Source organism: Oryza glaberrima, chromosome 5 (assembly GCF_000147395.1).
Source record: "Oryza glaberrima chromosome 5, OglaRS2, whole genome shotgun sequence".
NCBI classification, from domain to species: domain Eukaryota; kingdom Viridiplantae; phylum Streptophyta; class Magnoliopsida; order Poales; family Poaceae; genus Oryza; species Oryza glaberrima.
This window is the reverse complement of record NC_068330.1, coordinates 9,115,578-9,134,627: the sequence shown is the minus strand read 5'-3', so window position 1 is coordinate 9,134,627 and position 19,050 is coordinate 9,115,578. Positions and strand designations below refer to the sequence as shown.

At 39.9% G+C, this 19,050-nt stretch overlaps 1 protein-coding gene, 1 long non-coding RNA gene and 1 pseudogene across 4 annotated transcripts; all 3 read left to right on the top strand.

Moving 5' to 3' along the window:
• Window positions 1-1,121: 1,121 nt before the first annotated feature.
• On the top strand, window positions 1,122-4,754 carry LOC127773939 (uncharacterized). 3 transcript variants are annotated; one of them, XR_008017689.1, is made up of 4 exons: window positions 1,122-1,676; window positions 1,759-2,965; window positions 3,050-3,403; window positions 4,075-4,754. It is a non-coding gene; the product is annotated as an uncharacterized LOC127773939 (long non-coding RNA). The 3 variants fall into 3 exon arrangements; XR_008017688.1 differs by having other exon boundaries at window positions 1,161-1,676; window positions 1,759-1,987; window positions 2,809-3,403; window positions 4,075-4,753; XR_008017687.1 differs by having other exon boundaries at window positions 1,124-1,676; window positions 1,759-3,403.
• Window positions 4,755-9,391: 4,637 nt separating this feature from the next.
• Window positions 9,392-12,721, top strand: LOC127773937 (uncharacterized). Its single transcript, XM_052300182.1, has 5 exons — window positions 9,392-9,636; window positions 10,311-10,490; window positions 11,480-11,581; window positions 11,859-12,104; window positions 12,256-12,721. Exons 1-5 carry the CDS (start codon window positions 9,556-9,558, stop codon window positions 12,496-12,498), a joined length of 852 nt encoding a protein of 283 aa, XP_052156142.1. The 5' UTR covers window positions 9,392-9,555; the 3' UTR covers window positions 12,499-12,721.
• A 145-nt stretch (window positions 12,722-12,866) lies between these two features.
• Window positions 12,867-17,602, top strand: LOC127773938 (uncharacterized; annotated as a pseudogene).
• Window positions 17,603-19,050: the final 1,448 nt, after the last annotated feature.

Here is a 19,050-nt window from a genome sequence, read left to right as displayed (position 1 = left end):
AAACTGAAAATTGATAAAGGTACGCAGGTAGAAAACCTAAATTTGTTGGTGCGGGCTGCTGATCAACTCGACTACGGCTCCTTGCGGCGGCGGCACACGCTCCAGGCTGCAGCACAGCAGCGACTGCCAGTGTGGCGGACTCGCGCGCGGCGGCGTGGGCGTGGGGGAGTCGGGTCGCTGGTCGCACGTGGGCCGGCGGCGGCGCGGCTCTGTGATCGCGTGATCAGAAACAGAAAATCAGAAATCAGATGAGGTCGCGTGTGACTTCCTCAATTCGATCGCGTGTGCTGTGTGGGACCCGTGGGCGCCGGGAATCGGCCAATCGGGAAGGAGAACTGGATCCGCTATTTTCTTTTGGGTGAGTCTAGTTCACGAGCATTCGCCTGTCGCGAACGTCCCCGATCCGATCGATCTAAAGCTATATATGAACGCCAGTAGACAGTAGCAAACCTATAGAATTAGTATCCCGTTACCTAATTAGTGTGTAATTTACACCTGTCTATTATTATCGTGTAAGTTATTAGGAAATTCCGGCTACATCTAGACTAATATAAAAAGCACGAGTTGTTGGCCCTCTTTATTTAGGCTTAGGTTTATTGGCCTAGACTTTTAAGTCAGCTTATTGGCTTATATGATTTATAAGCCAGTGGATTTAATGTTCTAAATTTAGTGGTGGAGTCATACATCTATCTCATATAAGCCAAAAAAAGCTTCTCCAACCTAGCTTTTGGCTTAATAGTGTTAGAGTGGCTTATGGCTTAAAAAAAGCCAAATAAAAAGCTGCTTGTTTGTTTTGGCTTAGACTTTTCGACTTATAAGTTGGCTTATAAGCCTAAACAAAGAGAGCCTAATTAGTAGGAATTAACACCACGATTGCAATTAGCGCCGAGCCCTCTTTGTTTAGGTTTAGACTTATTGGCTTAGACTTTTAAGTCAGTTTATTGGCTTATATGATTTATAAGCCAGTAAATTTAATGTCCTAAGTTTAGTATTGGAGTCATACATCTATCTCATATAAGAAAAAAAACTTCTCCAACTTAACTTTTGACTTAATAGCGTAAGAGTGGATTATGGCTTAAAAAAACTAAACGAAAAAGCTGCTTGTTTGTTTAGGCTTAGATTTTTTTTGGCTTATAAGTCAGGGCCAACTCTGCGATTAGCGCTTCTCAATCCCACCTCGAGAAAAGCGGCGATTAAAAAATAGCGATTGTTCACAGCGAAAAAGAAAAAAAATTCCCTCATGCTTCAGCCCGCCGCCGCCACCGCGCCTCTCGTGCGGGCCCACCGCCGCCACTCCACTCGCGCGGCTGCGCTCACGACTCCCCTACCCCGCCGCCACCTCGGATCGCCTGTGGCCGCCGCCTCCCGCCAGAGCCGTCGTCGTCGTTGCCGAGGGAAGCGGGCCGCATCGCCGCCGCCGCTCTAGGCCGCCGCCTCCTACACGCCCGCCGCTTCCCGCCGCCTCCGCCGACGCCTTGACCAAAATTGTCCCTCACATCTCCCGTTCTCTTAGGGCTGGCAATCTCTGCTCCGCCGCCATTGCATCGGAGGAAGGAGACCGCCGCTGGTCCGGCCCGCGTGGAGGCACTTTTCTCCTTTGCCGCCTTGGCGTTGTTTCCGGGCAGGAGACCCCACAGCTCAGGCACTCCGGCTCCGGCGATTCGGCCCCATCCCCTGTACGGAGGCGCTTTTCCGCTCCGTTGCTGGTGTTTCCGTTTTCTCCGATTTTCTAACCCATCGTCGTGCCCTTGCTTTCAGGCAGGGCAAACAAAGCGGCGGCGTTGCTTCGAGAAGGACAGGCACCGTGGTGTCCGAGCGGCATGGAGGCCAAGTTGTGAGACACCCACGGACTGCTTCATCAGTTCACATGCCTGAGCAAGGTCCTGGATGGTGAGATCCACCAGCTAATCACCAAAGGCAGCTTTTGCATCATGCAGCTGCTGCAGGCCACGATGGGATTGGAGAACTCCTAATCTTGTTCACACAGGTACCTCAGTACTCTTTTCACAATCTTGTTCACACAGGGTACCTCGGTACTCTTTTCGAACACAGGTAACGGAGACAAATCAGTTTATATGAGATTGGGTAACGTCTGAAATCTGTGGTATTTTGGAAAGAAACATTGTTGCACTGTGTTATTGAGTGGAGATGAAAGAATCTTGTGGTATTATTTGGTACTGGTAAAATCCTTGTGGTATAGATGGAATTTCTCTTAAAACTAAGCTCCAATCCGAATACAGTGCTAAGAACTGTCGGTTCAGATATAAATACCACTAAATGGGTCCTGGAATTCTCACTTGGGCAATGCTATCTTTCCTGTTTGTGTTGGTGAAAAGCTCTGATCGATGCTAATTTATTTGTAGTTAATCTATATCAGTCCATGTTCAGCTGGTCACATTCAACATTGACACAAACACTGAACTCCAGTTAGCTTCCTTAACTGATCGACATAGTAATATAGTATGGATCAAGACACTGTTACTTTCAGGAAATTGGTATATCGAGAGGTGGTTCTCTCACCTGACCATGCAGTACACACTAAATCCTTCACCTAAACTAAGTTATTCCGGATTCTGATGTACATGCTTTATGCTATTTCACCTTGGTCTTTTGTCATGAGTACAACTGTTGCTTACAATTGCAAAATACCTGAATAAATCGACTTTCAAGCAAGCTTCTTTCCAAATTTATAACTAAAATTTAAAGTAGGCCTCAATTATTGTTTATTCTTGATATTAGAAAAAGAAGTAAATTACCACTACTGCATTCAGAGTTAAAAAGGGGTAAAATTTCCATCTCTGCTTTCAGAGTTCAAGCAGCACCTAGAATTGACATGGGCAGGCAATTCATTGGTGATGGAGAAAAACTGCATGCGGCGCTGCCTACACTGACTCACCTTAATGAAAATGACAATTCGATTTATTATATGGTGGTTGCAGAATTATCACCTCACTTACATGGTCAGGTTGTGACAAAATATCTTAAATGCATATGGTCAATATAACACTATTGCCTACCATTTATCCCTTGTTCTGCATTTTCATTGTAGATGGACCATTTCTGTCCAATTAACTACAGGCACTCAACTTTTGTACTATGATCTCTGAACAAAGAAATTTTTTGAAGGGGGACCATGTTTCTGAAATTGACCATCTGGAAAAAAGTTCTGACATTGCTTTCTAGGATCAATAGTCAATTGCTACTAAATTGCAGGACCTGACGTTGATATATACAACTGAAGAGAAATATGGTTATTGCTGATATATACAATTTATTTTTTAAACTCTCTCGCTGATTTGGTTTCATTTCATTAAGGTAGATAAATTTATTCCAAAGCAAAATTCTACCTTCCCCATCACTGCCACTCTCCATCATGATTGACCTGCTCTCCGCTCTCTCCAAGGTGAGTCATGAAAACCTTCTCTTATGTCAATTTCATCCAGTTATGTATCTCATCTCTCAAACGATGAACAGTGTATAATCTCACGATGAAGAACAGTGTGGCCATGAAGTGTGTAAATTGATACAATCTTTGCAGCTGATGAATTATCCTTTCATCATGGCCATTATAAATGGCAGTTAAGCTGAATTGCACTACCTGAATTTTATTTCCTTGGACAACCATGTTTCTGATTTTTTTTCAAGGGCGGACCATGTTTTTGAAATTTACCATTTGGAAAAAAAGTTCTGACATTGCTTACTGTATACGAAGATTTTCCAGATGGTTTCTTATGAGTTTGGCTGCTTGTTATTGCCTGACAATGATAGCTTGCAATAAGAAATCGGAATACACATAGTGAGTATAAAACAATCAAATTTTTGTAGAAATGTAACCGTTTGTGGCATTGGAGTGAGATTTACACTTGGTCAGTATTATATTCCCATAGAATTTGATAAAGCTGTTATCCATTTTTTGGGCTGTTTTACCATTTATGTTCACGAAACTCAATTTTGTTGTTGTTCAATGTGGCACAATCCAACTATTGACACAGATCAACAGCAACATGAGTCTTGAAAGCACCTACACTGACTCACCTTAATGACAATGACAATTAGATTTAATGGTGGTTGCAGAATTATCACCCCACTTATCTGGTTAGGCGGATCTACCACCGGCGGGCGATGGCAATGGTAGGAGCAGCGGCTACGGTGAGCTTGGGCAGCGCTGATCCCGTCGCCTCTCCTCCCTCTCTCCGTTGCCCGGAGGGCATGGGCTGGCCGATCCAGGCGGCCGCGAGCTCGGGTAACCAGCGGGTGCGGGATCCAGCATGCGGACGACATAAATACCCACATGAGGAAAACTGATTTTCACATGTCGGTGTGTCACCTGGATGGAAAATTCCTATTTTCGCAGATGTTTGGTCCAAATGCATGTGAAAATATATTTTGACCGCATGCACAAATGCTTTTGTAGTTATGAAAACTTATGGTAGAATTACACTCTTGTGACGAAGGGAGTCTCTCCCTCCGTTCCTCTATAAGTACAATTATAAATCTAATTTACTTTTCTAAAATAAATATAATATTACCATACTACTTATCACATCGATCACATTCTATTCAAAGTTATCTTCTTCTTGCCTCTAGCTAATTATCCTCCTACCTCATACGGACGTAGGTCCTCGGCAGTAAATATGGAGAACACTGTTTAAACCGTTATATGTGTCCTGTGCTAGCTACAGTGTTCTAACAGTAACCCATTTTACTGCTGAATGTTTTTTTACTGTAGTTCGGTAGTGTAGCAGCTGATCCTACCATCCGATGAGGATCCAATGGCTCAAAATATGAGCCAATGTAAAATACTGTAGATCCTTTATACTGTTCAATGCAGAGGATCTCATTCCCACTTCTTCCTACCATCTCTTACTACTCCCTCCGTCCTATAATATAAGGGATTTATGTTTTTTTGCTTCCAACGTTTGACCACTCGTCTTATTCAAAATTTTTTGAAATTATTAATTATTTAATTTGTGACTTACTTTATTACCTACAGTACTTTAAGCACAACTTTTTATTTTTTATATTTGCAAAAATAATTTGAATAAGACGAGTGGTCAAACGTTGTAAGTAAAAACTGAAAATCCCTTATATTGTGGGACGGAGAGACTACTATTTAATAGGAGGTGCTTTGGGTAATTTTCTCTCTCTCTCATTTTTACAGTAGGACGGAGCAGTGTAGTTCTGCGTCTAAAGGCTGGCATCTCGGATGGATATTGGCCGGGGTCCCGACTCCCGAAACAGATGCCTTAAAAGTCATTAAGTGCCAAATGCTAATACTCCTACATGGTTACAGTTGGTCTTTAGTACTGATGCTTCTTGTCACTATCTCATCCCATATAGTCATAAATTTATTTGCTTGCAATATTCCTCTTCGTTGTCAAAGAATCGCACCTAGTAGTCCGGCTCCATCCGATAATTAATGGTAATATCTATCATCTATTATATAATAATTAAAGTAATAGAAAAAGAAACCTCCACATTCGTTCTTACGGTCTAAAAAATTCCACATTAATCGAACAAAAAAAGAAAGAAGAGTCCATATAGAAATACAATTTAGAAATAACAGAACTAAAAAAAAGAAATATTAGAAAAGTCCATATAAAAATCTAATACAAGGTTAATTAAAATTTAAAATAAAAAATAAAATAAATTCCAATATTAAAAATAAAAAAGAGAGTTTCAATAGGAATACAATTTAAAAATAATTAAAACCAGAAATTAAAAATAAGCAAAATTAAAAGAAGAGTCCACATACAACCCAACACGAGATTAATTAAATTTTGAAATAAAATAAAATAATTTATAAAATTAGGACCTGAAAAAGAGAGTTTATGATAAAAGGAAAAAGAGAGTCCATGTATAAATACAATTTAGAAATAACATAAATTCGAAATTCGAAATTAGAAATAAACAATATTATAAAAAGTATCCATATAATAATGCAATACGAGATTAATTATAGTTTTAAATAATTTATATAAACATATAAAATAATATCTCAAATTAGAAAATAAAAGGGAGAGTTCAAGTAAAATACAATTTTGAAATAACCATTTTTTAATAGAAAATAATTATTGGAAGAACAGTATAGATAGAATTCAAAACTCAGAAAAAAATAAATGCCAAAAATTAGAAAAATAAAAATAAGAGTTCACGTAGGTATAAAATATTTTGTTTATTGTTTATAGTATGTGATGGTGAGTTCTGGCACCACAGCAAATCAAATGGTAAGAACTTCGGCAAAAGAAGAGGCCCTTTGAGACCTGAAAAGAAAACACAACTGCCCTCCAGTCACATTATCACCAAATTTGCATGGCCGGATCTTATAAGCTTTAAAACTTAATTAATTTCGAAACTAAAAAAATCATTATGAAAAATATTGAATTTTGAAACAACATTTCGTCTAGAACAAAACAGTAACAAATGACGAAAAAGCAACGTGCCCGTAAAGAATATGATGATGGTGATTGATGAGACATCTAAAACTATAAACAGAACCTCAAAAATAATAAGATTCGATTTTGAAATCCCAATGATGATTAAGAGGGGGAACAAAGGCAGGTCGTTAAGCAATATAGTCACGGCGGATGACGAGACTTTAAAAAAATGAACACAAACGATAATTATTTTTATTTTTAAAATTACAATCACAGTAAAAGAGGAAGCAGCAGGCGAGCAGTAGAGGAGTACAGTGACGATGTTTGATAGGACTTCTAAAAATTATAAAAACAAAAACAAACGAGACAATGACTTTAAAAACTAAAAGATCCAGTTTTTGAATGTTATAAGGAGGATGAATAAAATCCGTGTAGATAGGACAAACAAATAAATGGGTGACAAAGAAGTAAGAGTAGCAACAACTGTGACTTTTATAAAGCAATAAAACTAGAAATCTGGAGATGATAAGATTTGAGTTTTGAAAGTTCTAAGACAACGAGAAGACTATTTAATAAATTTTATGTAGAATCATGTGATAAAATAGATAATTTCATGGGTTGCTAGCCACTTAATTGCACGGGCCACTCAGCTAGTTTTCTTGACTTGACGCTTTTCTTTTAAACAACCCGCATAAGATCGTGCTGAGTTTCGTACTGATATAATAGAGAAAAAAATACAAGTCTATAACTCTGGAAGGGTGTATGCAAGAAAAAGAAAACAACATCTATACCACGCGTCTACATCCGGAACAACAAGCAGATCTAGGGAGTGGTCCCGGGACAAAAGAAATCATAGCCCAATGTATTGATATACAAATATGAAAAAAAGCTTTTGGAAAAAGTAAAAAAATAACTAAATACTTGCTCCATCTACTTTTGATAGTCATATTTCATCTTGGCACACAGACCAAGGATAAGTGATTCTACTTATCATCCATTTAAATATGCTACTAGTCATTCCTTGTAAACAAGCGATTCATTAATATTTACATTTCTCGATACCCATGTAGCCAATCTTGTGTGGAAGAATGGAGAGTCATGCATTAAATCCAAGAAAGCCATTAAGATGATAAGTTGTTGGATTGAAATATGCTTATCAAAATTTTTTTTTTCAGATTTGGAAAAATATGACTATCAAAAGTAGATGGAGGGAGTATATTATAATGTGCATTCGATCAATTTATACTCCTAACTTTGTTATTTTTAGGGTATTATTGAAAAGGCAAATTTTGCTACTAGACATTGCAACTTTGTGGTTTTAGCCCTACGACACTGTGCAAACTTACTTTTGAGGGAAAACAATCTATAATCGTGGTTATTTGCCTGTACTGGACACCACGCGACTTAAATAACATACCTGTGCTGACGAGGTGCTACGGGCCCCGATATTTTACGCGAAGTGACCGAAATGCCCATGCGTCATCCCGGCCAGACCACTACCTCGTCGGCATTGGCGATGGGGACGGGGCCCTCTGCCTTGTTGGCGCTGGAGGAGGCGAAGTCGATGAATGAGCGGAAGTAGGTGTCGTCGATCCCGGCGATGGCGCGTTGGATGAGCTCAGCGGCGTGGTGCACTGGGCGGGTGACGATCTCGCCGGCGTCGCAGTGTGGGAACGCCCAGAGCATGAGGTTGCCGAAGTAGTCGCTGTCGGGGTGCTAGATCAGGCTGGGAGGGGTCGGATCCGGCTGCATCGACCGAATCTGGCTGACTCCTGGTCGCCACGAGCCACCTCTTGTCGTCGCCCCTCGTCTACCCTGCTCTGTGTCGGCCGCATCAGCCGGATCAGGCTGACACCGGTCACCACGAGTTGCCTCGCGTCGTCGCTCGGCCGTCTTTGCCCGGTCGACTCGTGTCATCAGCTCTTGTCCGTGCTGCTCCGAGCCACCACACTGCTCCAGCTCGCGCAATCACTGGGCTGTCCTGCCTCTCCCACGCGAGACATGGCTCGTTGCTAGGGAAGATTCCCCGCCGCCGCCATCCCGGCTTGCTTCAGTGGCGGCGAGGTGAAGCTTGGTGGTGAGGGAGGTGGGACGGCAGCTAGGGTTTTCACCTTGAGCTGCCCTCCGGCCCCCGGAGAGGGGGTGGGGGCACGCTGTTTCTTTGAGAACTTTTTTTTAACTTGATGCTAACCTCTAATCCTCTATTATTGTCGATCAGCAGGATAATCGTTCTGTGTTAAAACAAATTTATTTGTTTTACTCACGAGCTCAACAAACTTATAGTCTGGTAAAGTTAGCAATCATGATAATCACAATTAATTGTTTGTACACATAAAGCTATATCTGTATGAGAAAATAAATTAAAAAACAACTATAGGATCGGAAAAGGAAAAGAACTGTCTAACTAATTATGAAAGTCCGTCAAGATAAGCTCAAGCTAGATCGTTTACACATAAAGCAACGTAGGAGAAAGAAAATCAAACGACTAAAACATGTTGGAAGCCGAAGAAAGCTGCCTTGTTATTATAAACCATTTACTGAATCTTTGTATGACTAGATTCAATGGATAAATGGTCATCCAGTCGTTTAGCAATTAGCACCGTTCCTTCCCTTGATGAAATCCATTTCTCCGAAACACCTATCCTTCCAGAACGGCGTGTACTGTTGTGCCCATGATGATCGGCCAGCGAGAATGACGGGCTCTATATATGCCCTATTGCTCACGATCTGTCCCTCTCATTCTCTCAATAAACGCTCACCAGCCAACTGCACCAGCACACATTATACGGAGCTATCCACCACTCGAATGCGACGAGACGCCGGCCGACGATAGCCGACGACTGCACTGTTCCCTTCTCCACGGCGCCAAGAATGCAAACGTGTCGCGACGCCGGCCGGCTGAGTACATGCGATGACGAGGACCTCGATTAATTTCAGGGCATGTGTGTCCATGTCGTTTTTTGCACATTAATTACGTCAACAGCTAGCTAGCGAACCAACTCGATTGTATCGATCTGTAGCAACAACTACCCCCTGATTGTTGATCGATTCCATATCGATCTGATCTCTCTATATATTTTATGGATTACCTCTCTGTTTTTAAGGGAAGAGCTAGCGATCGAGCTCCAGTAGTATACGTGCACTTTGGGTTGCTCATGCACTGGCTTAATTTCTGAAGATGAGTAATCTGCTCAAGGCTAAGAGCTGGGTACCAGAGGAGAAAGCTGCAGCGACTGCTTCTGATGAACAGAATGACAAGGTATGCTACTTTGATTGTACGAGCGAGTTTTGCTAGCTTCCCTTCGGCTATATATCTTAAATTATGTTTTCTACTAGCCTGACTGTGACTTGGTTAAGTATATACGATTGCGTGTTCTACTAGCTACGTCTGTGGTGAAAACGTTCTATATATGACAGATTGAGATGACAGACGCTCTTCAATTCCTTCCCTTGGATCAGAATCTTTATAGGAAATTCATGAACAGTTCGCCGAGATCATATCGAACCTGTCATGAAAATCTAAGGAATCCATTCGAACTCTAGTGGAATTAGTTCAAAATCCAACCTATTTTTGAGACACGTTCGACACTAAAACTGACCAAATATAATCAGGGTCCGTACGTATATATATCTCCATTCTCCAAACCATTATCTTGCTGTTTAGCGATACACCGGCGCCGTATAGAATTCAGCATGTAACAAATATACAGTTTGACTGTGTAAAAATTATAAGGTGGCCGGTACAACTGCCACTTACATCGGGAATTCGATATATATATATATATATATATATATATATATATATATATATATATATATATATATATATATATATATATATATATATCTACAGCAAATAGCGGGCTTGAAACAAGAACAGTTAACCATAATTTTTCGAAAATAATATATAAACGTTCAATTTCAAACCTGCAGATAAAGAAAGTCCGGGAACTCCTGGGAAGCCAGATGACAGCAGAGATGCCGTCATTCTTGTCGGACGCCACCATCCGCCGCTTCCTCCGGGCAAGGAACTGGAGCACGGAGCAAGCAACCAAGGCTCTCAAAGAGACTGTCAAGTGGAGGCGTCAGTACAGGCCGGACACAATCCGCTGGGTACGCGCACGACCACTAGCTCCAATTTTCATTTCTTCCTATAGTCCTTTGTTGTTCTCGCTCATTGCGTACTCTCTATGTTCTAAAAAACATCAATCCTAAAGATGAGTTTGGACAAGTACTAAGATATATGATTAGGGATTTTTAAGACTTAGGGATTACGAAGCAGGCAACCCCCTTAAAGCAGCAGTCAAAGTTTTCGAAGCAAATGCGTTTACATTTGATGTCATTAGCTTAATTTTATACCCAGCTCGGAGAGATATCCAATGCTTTTAGTCAATCATTTCGTGGAGAAGTAACAAAAAAAAGTGTGTTATATATATAACCAACTACTCCCTCCCTCCTATTTTAAACATAGCCACGATTTTTCGTGTCCAACTTAGATAATCCTTCTTATTTAAATATTTTTATGATTAATATTTTTATTGTTATTAGATGATAAAACATGAATAGTACTTTATGCGTGACTTATGTTTTTTTATTTATTTTCAAATAAAACGGATTATTAAAGTTGGACATGGAAACTTATGGCTGCGCTTAAAATGGGACGGAGGGAGGATCTTGTTTCAAATGTCAAATAGTATTACTTTATGGCCGGAGAAGTACATGTTCACTACCAGGATCAAGCTTTTGTGACACTGAGTGAGAGGGTGGTTATGTGTTCTTGTCAGACCGACATGATAGCATAACTTTCCAATAAATCTATATATGTAATTTGAATTTGATGGTCAAAGTTTTTAAAAGTTTGATCAAAACTTATTCTAAACATCGAATAGTTATAAATTAAAGGACATATATCATGAAGGGAATATCTTTGTTTTTTTGAAACTCATGAAGGGAATATCTTTATAGTACCAATATATGTTTGTCTCTTTATGTATGTTACCGCGAGACGTGCAGTAGATTTTTTTTTATATTGTCTTATTAATTCTGTGTATCGTTATGAACTGATTAGAATAAATGTCATCTGTATTTTGATCCAACGCTAGGAAGACATTCCTGGAAGGGAGCACGAAGCTAGGAGAACATATATAGCCGACTACTTTGATAAGAATGGAAGGATCGTCTTCATATCGAATCCGACAATTAAGGTTCATTAACTGATCATGCATTTAATGACCGGCAGAGTACCCTGTTAACTATTTTTTTTATTAGTATAACAGAGTACTCATCCGTCCCATAATATAAGGGATTTTCGGTGGATATGAGATATGTCCAGATTCATTGTATTAGGATGTGTCACATCCAATCAAAATCTCTTATATTATGGGACGGTGGGAGAAACTTTGAGTCTTCAACTAATTTTCTAAATTATTTATATATTCGAATTTACTACCAATATATGTTGTTTCACTTGTCTGACAACAGAGTAAATCATCCACCAAGGACCAGATAAAACAGTTAGTGTATAACCTGGAGATTTTTGCCATGCACTCAGAAAACATGGAAGACGAATGTACTGTTTGGTTAACTGACTTTCAAGGCTGGGTGCTAACAAATACGCCATTGCCGTTGCTTCGTGAATGCACTCACATAATTCAAAACCATTATCCAGGGCTGATTTCTGTCGCAATCCTCAGCAACCCACCAAGGATTTTCGAATCCTTTTGGAAGGTAATAATACTCACAAAACTTGAAACTTATAGCAGTACGGTTATCCAAACATTTTCCTGTGTGCTATTTAATTGGGATGCAATCTTAGCTTAAACATAGTAACTACTTAATTATAGTCTAGTAACTTTAATTACCATTTGACTGCATGCAGATTGTGTGCTATTTCATTGAGCCAAAGTTGAAAGAAAAAGTGAAGTTCGTATATACTAACAATCCAGAGAGCCACAAGATAGTTGCTGATATGTTTGACTTGGACAAGCTGGAGTCTGCGTTTGGGGGGAGGAACACACTTCCATTTGACATGGACAAGTATGCAGAGAGAATGAAACGAAGTGACCAAATGAGAGGAGCTCCCATGCATGCCAATGGCTACTCTTGCTCTACCCAAACCTGACCACATAAAAGTTCACCTTAATTTCTTTTAGTTTCATATAAAGTGGCATAAATATATATACGCCGGTTAGATCTGAATAAGTGATGCATGTCACTCTTAGGTAGGATTTTGAGGCGGGCGGACCTGAGTAAAACTCCATGACAAATTATGTACAAGGAAGAAGCTAATCATGTAATAACCCAAATTTCAGTTGCGTTAATTATAGTGGTAAACACGCGCACCAGTCTTTAAACAGCAAAAGCAGAAAGAAAACAATACCGGGTAATTGTTGGAATCGTTTACTCGGTATCGATCTGATTCGCTTAATTAGCTTAACACACAGGATCACCAATTCAAAGATTAATGTGGAATTTGAATATGTTAAACCCTGACCGGATTAGTTGAAGATATACCACCTTCGTCCCAAAATAATTTTATCTTTTACGCAACCCATATATACCAATACGAACTCCCAAAGAATAGAATACCACTTTATCCAATTCCAATACAACCATTCCTCACTTTATCTACTTCAATCCAATTTTTTTCTTCTTTCACAAATTTTGATGAAATCAATACTAAAAATGAACTTATTTTTACACAAATTAATGAGATGAGCTAATTAAAAATGAACTTAATATGGGACGGAGGGAATAATTGCTAACCTACTTTTGTTCTTCTCTGTGTTTCTTCTTTTTGTTCTTCATGTTTCCTACATTATGCAATGTAGTCCACGTTAGGTAGAGGAAAAATTAACAACGCCGATGCCCGGACACTAGCTTTCTTCTTTGTGTATCTCCTACATGGGAAAATTAGAGGATAATGCTACGAAACCCTTTCAGCGGGATAGATCGATCGGGCTCTATTACAGTTTTGGGGTTATGAATAGGAATTAGTCGTCACATCCATCTACCGCCTTCTCTCCCTTTTATTTGCACAGGTGGGGCTTAGAAGCTTATCTCGATTAGAATCTAGTTATTACCACCGATCTGTTGGAATTAATGGGCTAGGCCCAATTTATTCACAATTAATTCCACTGGCCACAATTAATGCTACGGGGATTAATACCACCTTAGAAATTTAAGTGGGGAGATCTCAATTTAAATAGAAAGCTATTATAGAACCCCTCTTGACTGGTTGAGGTGGTAGTGGGACAGCCACACGCGTGCGAGCTGGGTTGGGCCGGGCCGTGGGCGAGGCAGACGGCTACTCTCTCCCTTTCTCATTATTTTGTAATGGACGGGAATTGAATCAACGTAACTCAGCCGATTAATTCCGTATTAGCCTGGTGCGCTCTCTCTCACACACACACATTATTTTGTAACGGACGGTAATTGAATCAATGCTAATTCCACTGATCAATTCTATATTAACGAGTGAACGAATTCTAACGGATTGATTTCACCATTAACTACAGAATTTAATCAGATTGATTATGATTTGGTTACTCCAGAACGTTACTCCCTCACGCACTATAAATCCCACCTACGGGACAGGCAGAAGAACGCATCTCAAGCTCTGCTCTATTCTTCCTCGTTGGTTCCTCTCCGTTCTATTCCTGTACTAGCCACTGCCTTCTCCTGTCCTGTTCTCCTACACGCACGGGTAAACGGGATGAGCATTCCCCTGTCCTGTTCTCCTACACGCACGGGTAAACGGGATGAGTAGGTGCCTCTGAAACTCCGTTCGCTTGAGAACCTGCATAGGTAGACGGGCAATCAGCTTTTTGGGAGCGTCTTGGCGCGACTGCTCCTGTTCTGTTTTCACTATTCTACATCCTCTTCGTCAGGCTCTCCTTCCTCTTCAACGCCATGTCTACCGTCAACACCGACTCGACCCCCCGCATTGGTACTGGGGAAGGCGAGAACGGCAATATCAATGGAGGCAACAACTCCAAAAATGCCTCAACTAGTTCTGAACCGTTCTCTGGGTATGTTGCTATAGTCATCGTCGTTTTAAACTTGTTAGATTCTATTGTTACTGTTAGTATATTCCTGTATATCACAATGCTATCCTTAGGATTTCTATCCTATGTGAATATACTTGATGTTTATGCTTATATTTTCAAAAACATGCTCATTTTTAATACATTCACTAGATCATTCAACTATATACATGTCATTCTTAGTATCTTAATTTTCTGGATTAAAATATGTCGATTTATGACCAAATTTCCAACACGATCATGATAACTATTTTATCTCTTTTCTTGTCAGGGAAGAAAATGATGAAATTTATCTCTACCTGTATTGGCAACAATCGATAAAATCAACCAACGGAGTTTCATCTACAACACGAAACAATTATATAGGCTGTCAGAATCCTATTTATTGCACCCAAAAATCAATTATCCTTTCTATTGCACGTAAACTTAATTTTTTACTTTTCAATTTTATAGCCGCAAAAAAGATAAAAAGTACTTCAAATTTTAGAAAGCATCCATACATGATCACATGGTTTTACGCGTAAAATATACGCATGCGTGACATATAAGATTTAAACCCAAAATCTCTTACTCAAAACATAGCCTTCTTACACTACTATAGTCTCCCAAATGGGTATCTGTTGGGATTCCATTATAGGTGCTAGTTTCCCAACCAGTACCCAGTAAGGAGCACCTATGCGGATGGTATAGATGCCGGTTACAAAAGCGACACCTCTGGGGTGAATGGTTTGCAAAAAAAAAAAAAAAGCCGGCTCATCTGAATTTGACCTGATGCTTCAAAGCCACCAAAATTAAATAAAAAGTCTGGTTTTCACGAAGGGGCATGGTGATGCGGTCTGATGGCGATCTCGCCCAGCAATGGAGGATTTCTCCTTCATAGATAAGTGGGATTTCTCTCCGGGCTTGATTTTGTCTCCCGGGTTTGCATCGTCTACCGATGCACTCTTCTCGATCTCATTCCCCTTCTTCCTCATCTTTCCATTTGGTGGTATGTTTTTCACATTTCTCTTTTTGGCTTTCTGTGGGATCTGTGGTGCTAGCCCTTAATTGTTGTCTTGGTGGTAATCCCAATGATTATCGAGTTTGACATGTTCAAAATTCTTGGTATTGTTTCTGGGTGGCCGATAAGAAAGTAGATCTTTGTATCTATTCCTTGAAATCCTTTCAAAATAAGTTATTCAAGTTGCACTTCCATTTGTGGAGAAATGGTGGTCCTGATAGGTATCATGAGTATACTCAATGGGTTATTGAAGTTCTTGGACAAAAGTTGCCAGAAAATCTAAAACTATTTCGAACGGTGTTATTCAACCTGGGATTTCTTTTGCGAAAGTGGTTTCGAAAAAATCTTCACTGCCTCAGGCATTCATTCCTGTCAAGCAAGCATGCTATTCTTGATACTAAGAAGAAATCTGTTTTTGATCGGTGGCTGTCACTTTTTCAAAACCTTTGGAGAATTCTTTTAAACTGCCACTCACTCATGAGGCTTAAATGGAATTCCTGTAGCTCAGAGGGGAACTTGATAATTTAACTCTATCCAACCAGCACGGGGATAATTGGAGCTTCATTTGGAACCGAAACACCTACACCTCAAAAATCTTTTACAAGCAGAACTTTGCTTCCATGCAACCTCCAAGACATTTTCGCTTGATTTGGAAAACAAAATGTGTGATGAAGATCAAAGTCTTTATTTGGCTGCTTTTCAATGACAGGCTGAATACAAGGGATATGCTGGACAGGAAAAAATGTGCCCCCTTGAATGTTGATCTTACATGTATCGTCTGTTATTTGCAGCAAAGGGTAACCTTTCTTCATTTCTTTTTTCTATGCCCTTTCAATAAGACATGTTGGCATAAACATGGAATATCTAGGAATACCTATTTGCAATTCTTTCAGATGATGGCCTTAGCAAGATTGGGGTTTAGGCAGTAGGGTTTCTTGGAAATTTTCTTCATAGCGTGTTGGCATATTTGGAAGCAATGCAATGGGAAGATTTTTCAGAATATTGATCCTTCTTTTCACAATTGGTGGTGTGCCTTCACAAATGAGATTCTCCTACAAATGTGTAGGATGAATAAAACTCTTAAACAAGCAGTTTTTGATTGGTTGCACAACCTTTAAGTTCACTTTTGGAGCTGTTTACCTCTTGTAAATTTTGTTGTAAATACTTTATTTCTCTTTTATAAAACTACACTACTGGGTAAATGCCTAGGAGTATTCAATTAAAAAAATAAATCAGAAATCCAAAAAAATATTCAAATTCATATTGGAGAATCAACAACTTCACATTACAAACCATAGACTTATAGATTCATCAACAAGTTCACATCACATAATAAAAAACGTAAAACAATAATCGAGGAGTCTAGAAAACCAAATAAAAAATGCACCAATCATGTGGATAACTACATTGCCGCCGTCACTCGTTGGGATGCGACATCGCTTGCTGGGGAGGGGCTATCCCTTACCGTGCCCGCTGAGGGCTACTAGATCTCGACGCCTCCAAACTGCTACAGGCCATATCTGCCCGTCCCCCGAGCCACCTCTTCTGGCTGCTAGGGAAAGAGGTCTTGGTCGCTTGGGATTGTCCGCCACTGCTCTCCATGGACACGGGCCGGCCGCCTCCGCCACCACATCATTTGGGAAAGCCGATCGCCAACCGCCAGGCTCAGAGTGTGAGAGGTGCCAATGGAGGGAGTGAAGATACACCGGAGGAGCGCGTCTAAGATGGTGAGGGACATGTGTTAACAACCAAATTTGGTAATCCAAGTATCGGAGATGAAGATAGGATCGAAGCGGAATTCGAGATGGAAATCGTTCCGGAAACAGAGTGAGGATCGGCTAAAGTCCGAATCGGCTGCGACCAGGATCGGTAGAGTTCGAGTCGGACTAGGTTGGCCGATTCAGCCGATACTGACAATATGACGTGGTACACGTTGTCGGGTTGAGTTAATGTGCTTCATGAGGATTGCCGTGCACGGATTGAGTCTTGAGAAGGCAATGGTATCTATTAATTAGGATATTTCATGTAGTTTTCTTATAGATATGTTTGGGCAAAAGTCTGTCGCAAAGACTTATGGTATCTTTAAGTTTGTTAGAGATAAGAGTCGTGTTCGACACGGACATATTTTGTAATCTCGGGTATAAATAGACCCCGAGCCCCATGTAATACAACAACAGACGTTCAATACAATCTCAGCGCATCGCCACCCTTTTACTTTCGTTTTGTTTCGACGAGTTCTTGCTTTCGGGTTGAGCTGCAACGGTTTCGATCTTCAACTAGAGGTAAAACTTGTTATGACGGCTTGCGTTCTTGGGATTAGTGCTTCCATCTTTATGATACTATAATCTTGTTTATGTAATTCGTTGAGTTATCATATATTCCATATAATCCTTGGCAATATTGTTATCTAACCTCTAATCGGCTAATATCTCTCGCTAGAAGGCAGCCGATTAGGTTAAATACCAATGTTGACTTAGATTATATAGGATATCCACCACTCTATGAAACAATCAACAGCTTGATTGTCTAGATATTGTCCTTCTTTTCATACTTATAGCTGCATCAGTTGAGTTTGACCTTACAAGTCGTGATTAGAATCTCAATCTCTAGCCTGCTTTTGGTTGCTGATTAGGGTAGCGTCGGAGTTTCAGCCGATCTTACCTGATTTAACTACTTTATATCTTATATGCTTCATTGATATGTTAAATCTGCCCTTTATGTTAAGATCTTGTTGCATCTAAGTATATTAGGCTTCTGTTTGGTATATTCTACTTGCTTTACTATTTTAATATAGAGTAGTATCAGAGTATTAGCCGATACATGCCAGATATATCTGATCAGCTATGCTATGAACATCTATAATCTCATTGTTAATATATATTTCGATTTAAGTGGTTTATACTGTCTTGGTATGACGACCGATCTATCCCAATCACTTGATTTAAGTATATATCGACATAAAGATTATATATTGTTAATATATATTGAGTAGATTTAGTTCTTTCTTATTTATTCATGATTGCCGATCGATTCACATATGACATCGGCTCAGAGATAAATGATATGTCATCGGCAACTTGCCGATTGGCTATCGTTTATGGATTTAACCGCGGTTTCTTTGTCTTTATTTCTTGTTAATTGCAGGATCAAATCAACTGGCACGCTCACGAACCTAAAGGCAAGATTTTTGGACCTGCACTGGAGTTAAGCAGATCTCCCAGGCCTCGTGTTTTTTACATCAACAACATGCACCTGAGAGGGAGTGGGAGAGACGCACAAAAGAGAGAGTTGAGGATAAGGCAAGGAGATAAGGACGGGTTCGGCTCAGCTCATGGCTCAGATCGTTTTTTTATTTTTGAAAAGAACCGGTACCCCCAATATAAGTATAGATGCTGGTTCTTTAAGACTAGCACCTATAATATATTTTTGGCGCATGTTCTTTTGAAAATACTGATGCCAGTTTTTTTATATATAGCCAACACCTATAGTTGCTCAAAAGTACTGGTTTTATTTTATTTTTCATCTTGCGGAGGTGGAAAACGGTCAGTGACTGTCGGTTTTACCATGAGCTGATATATATATTAGGGGTTCTGTAGTAGTGTTACGATCTGACCTTAGGTCAATCACT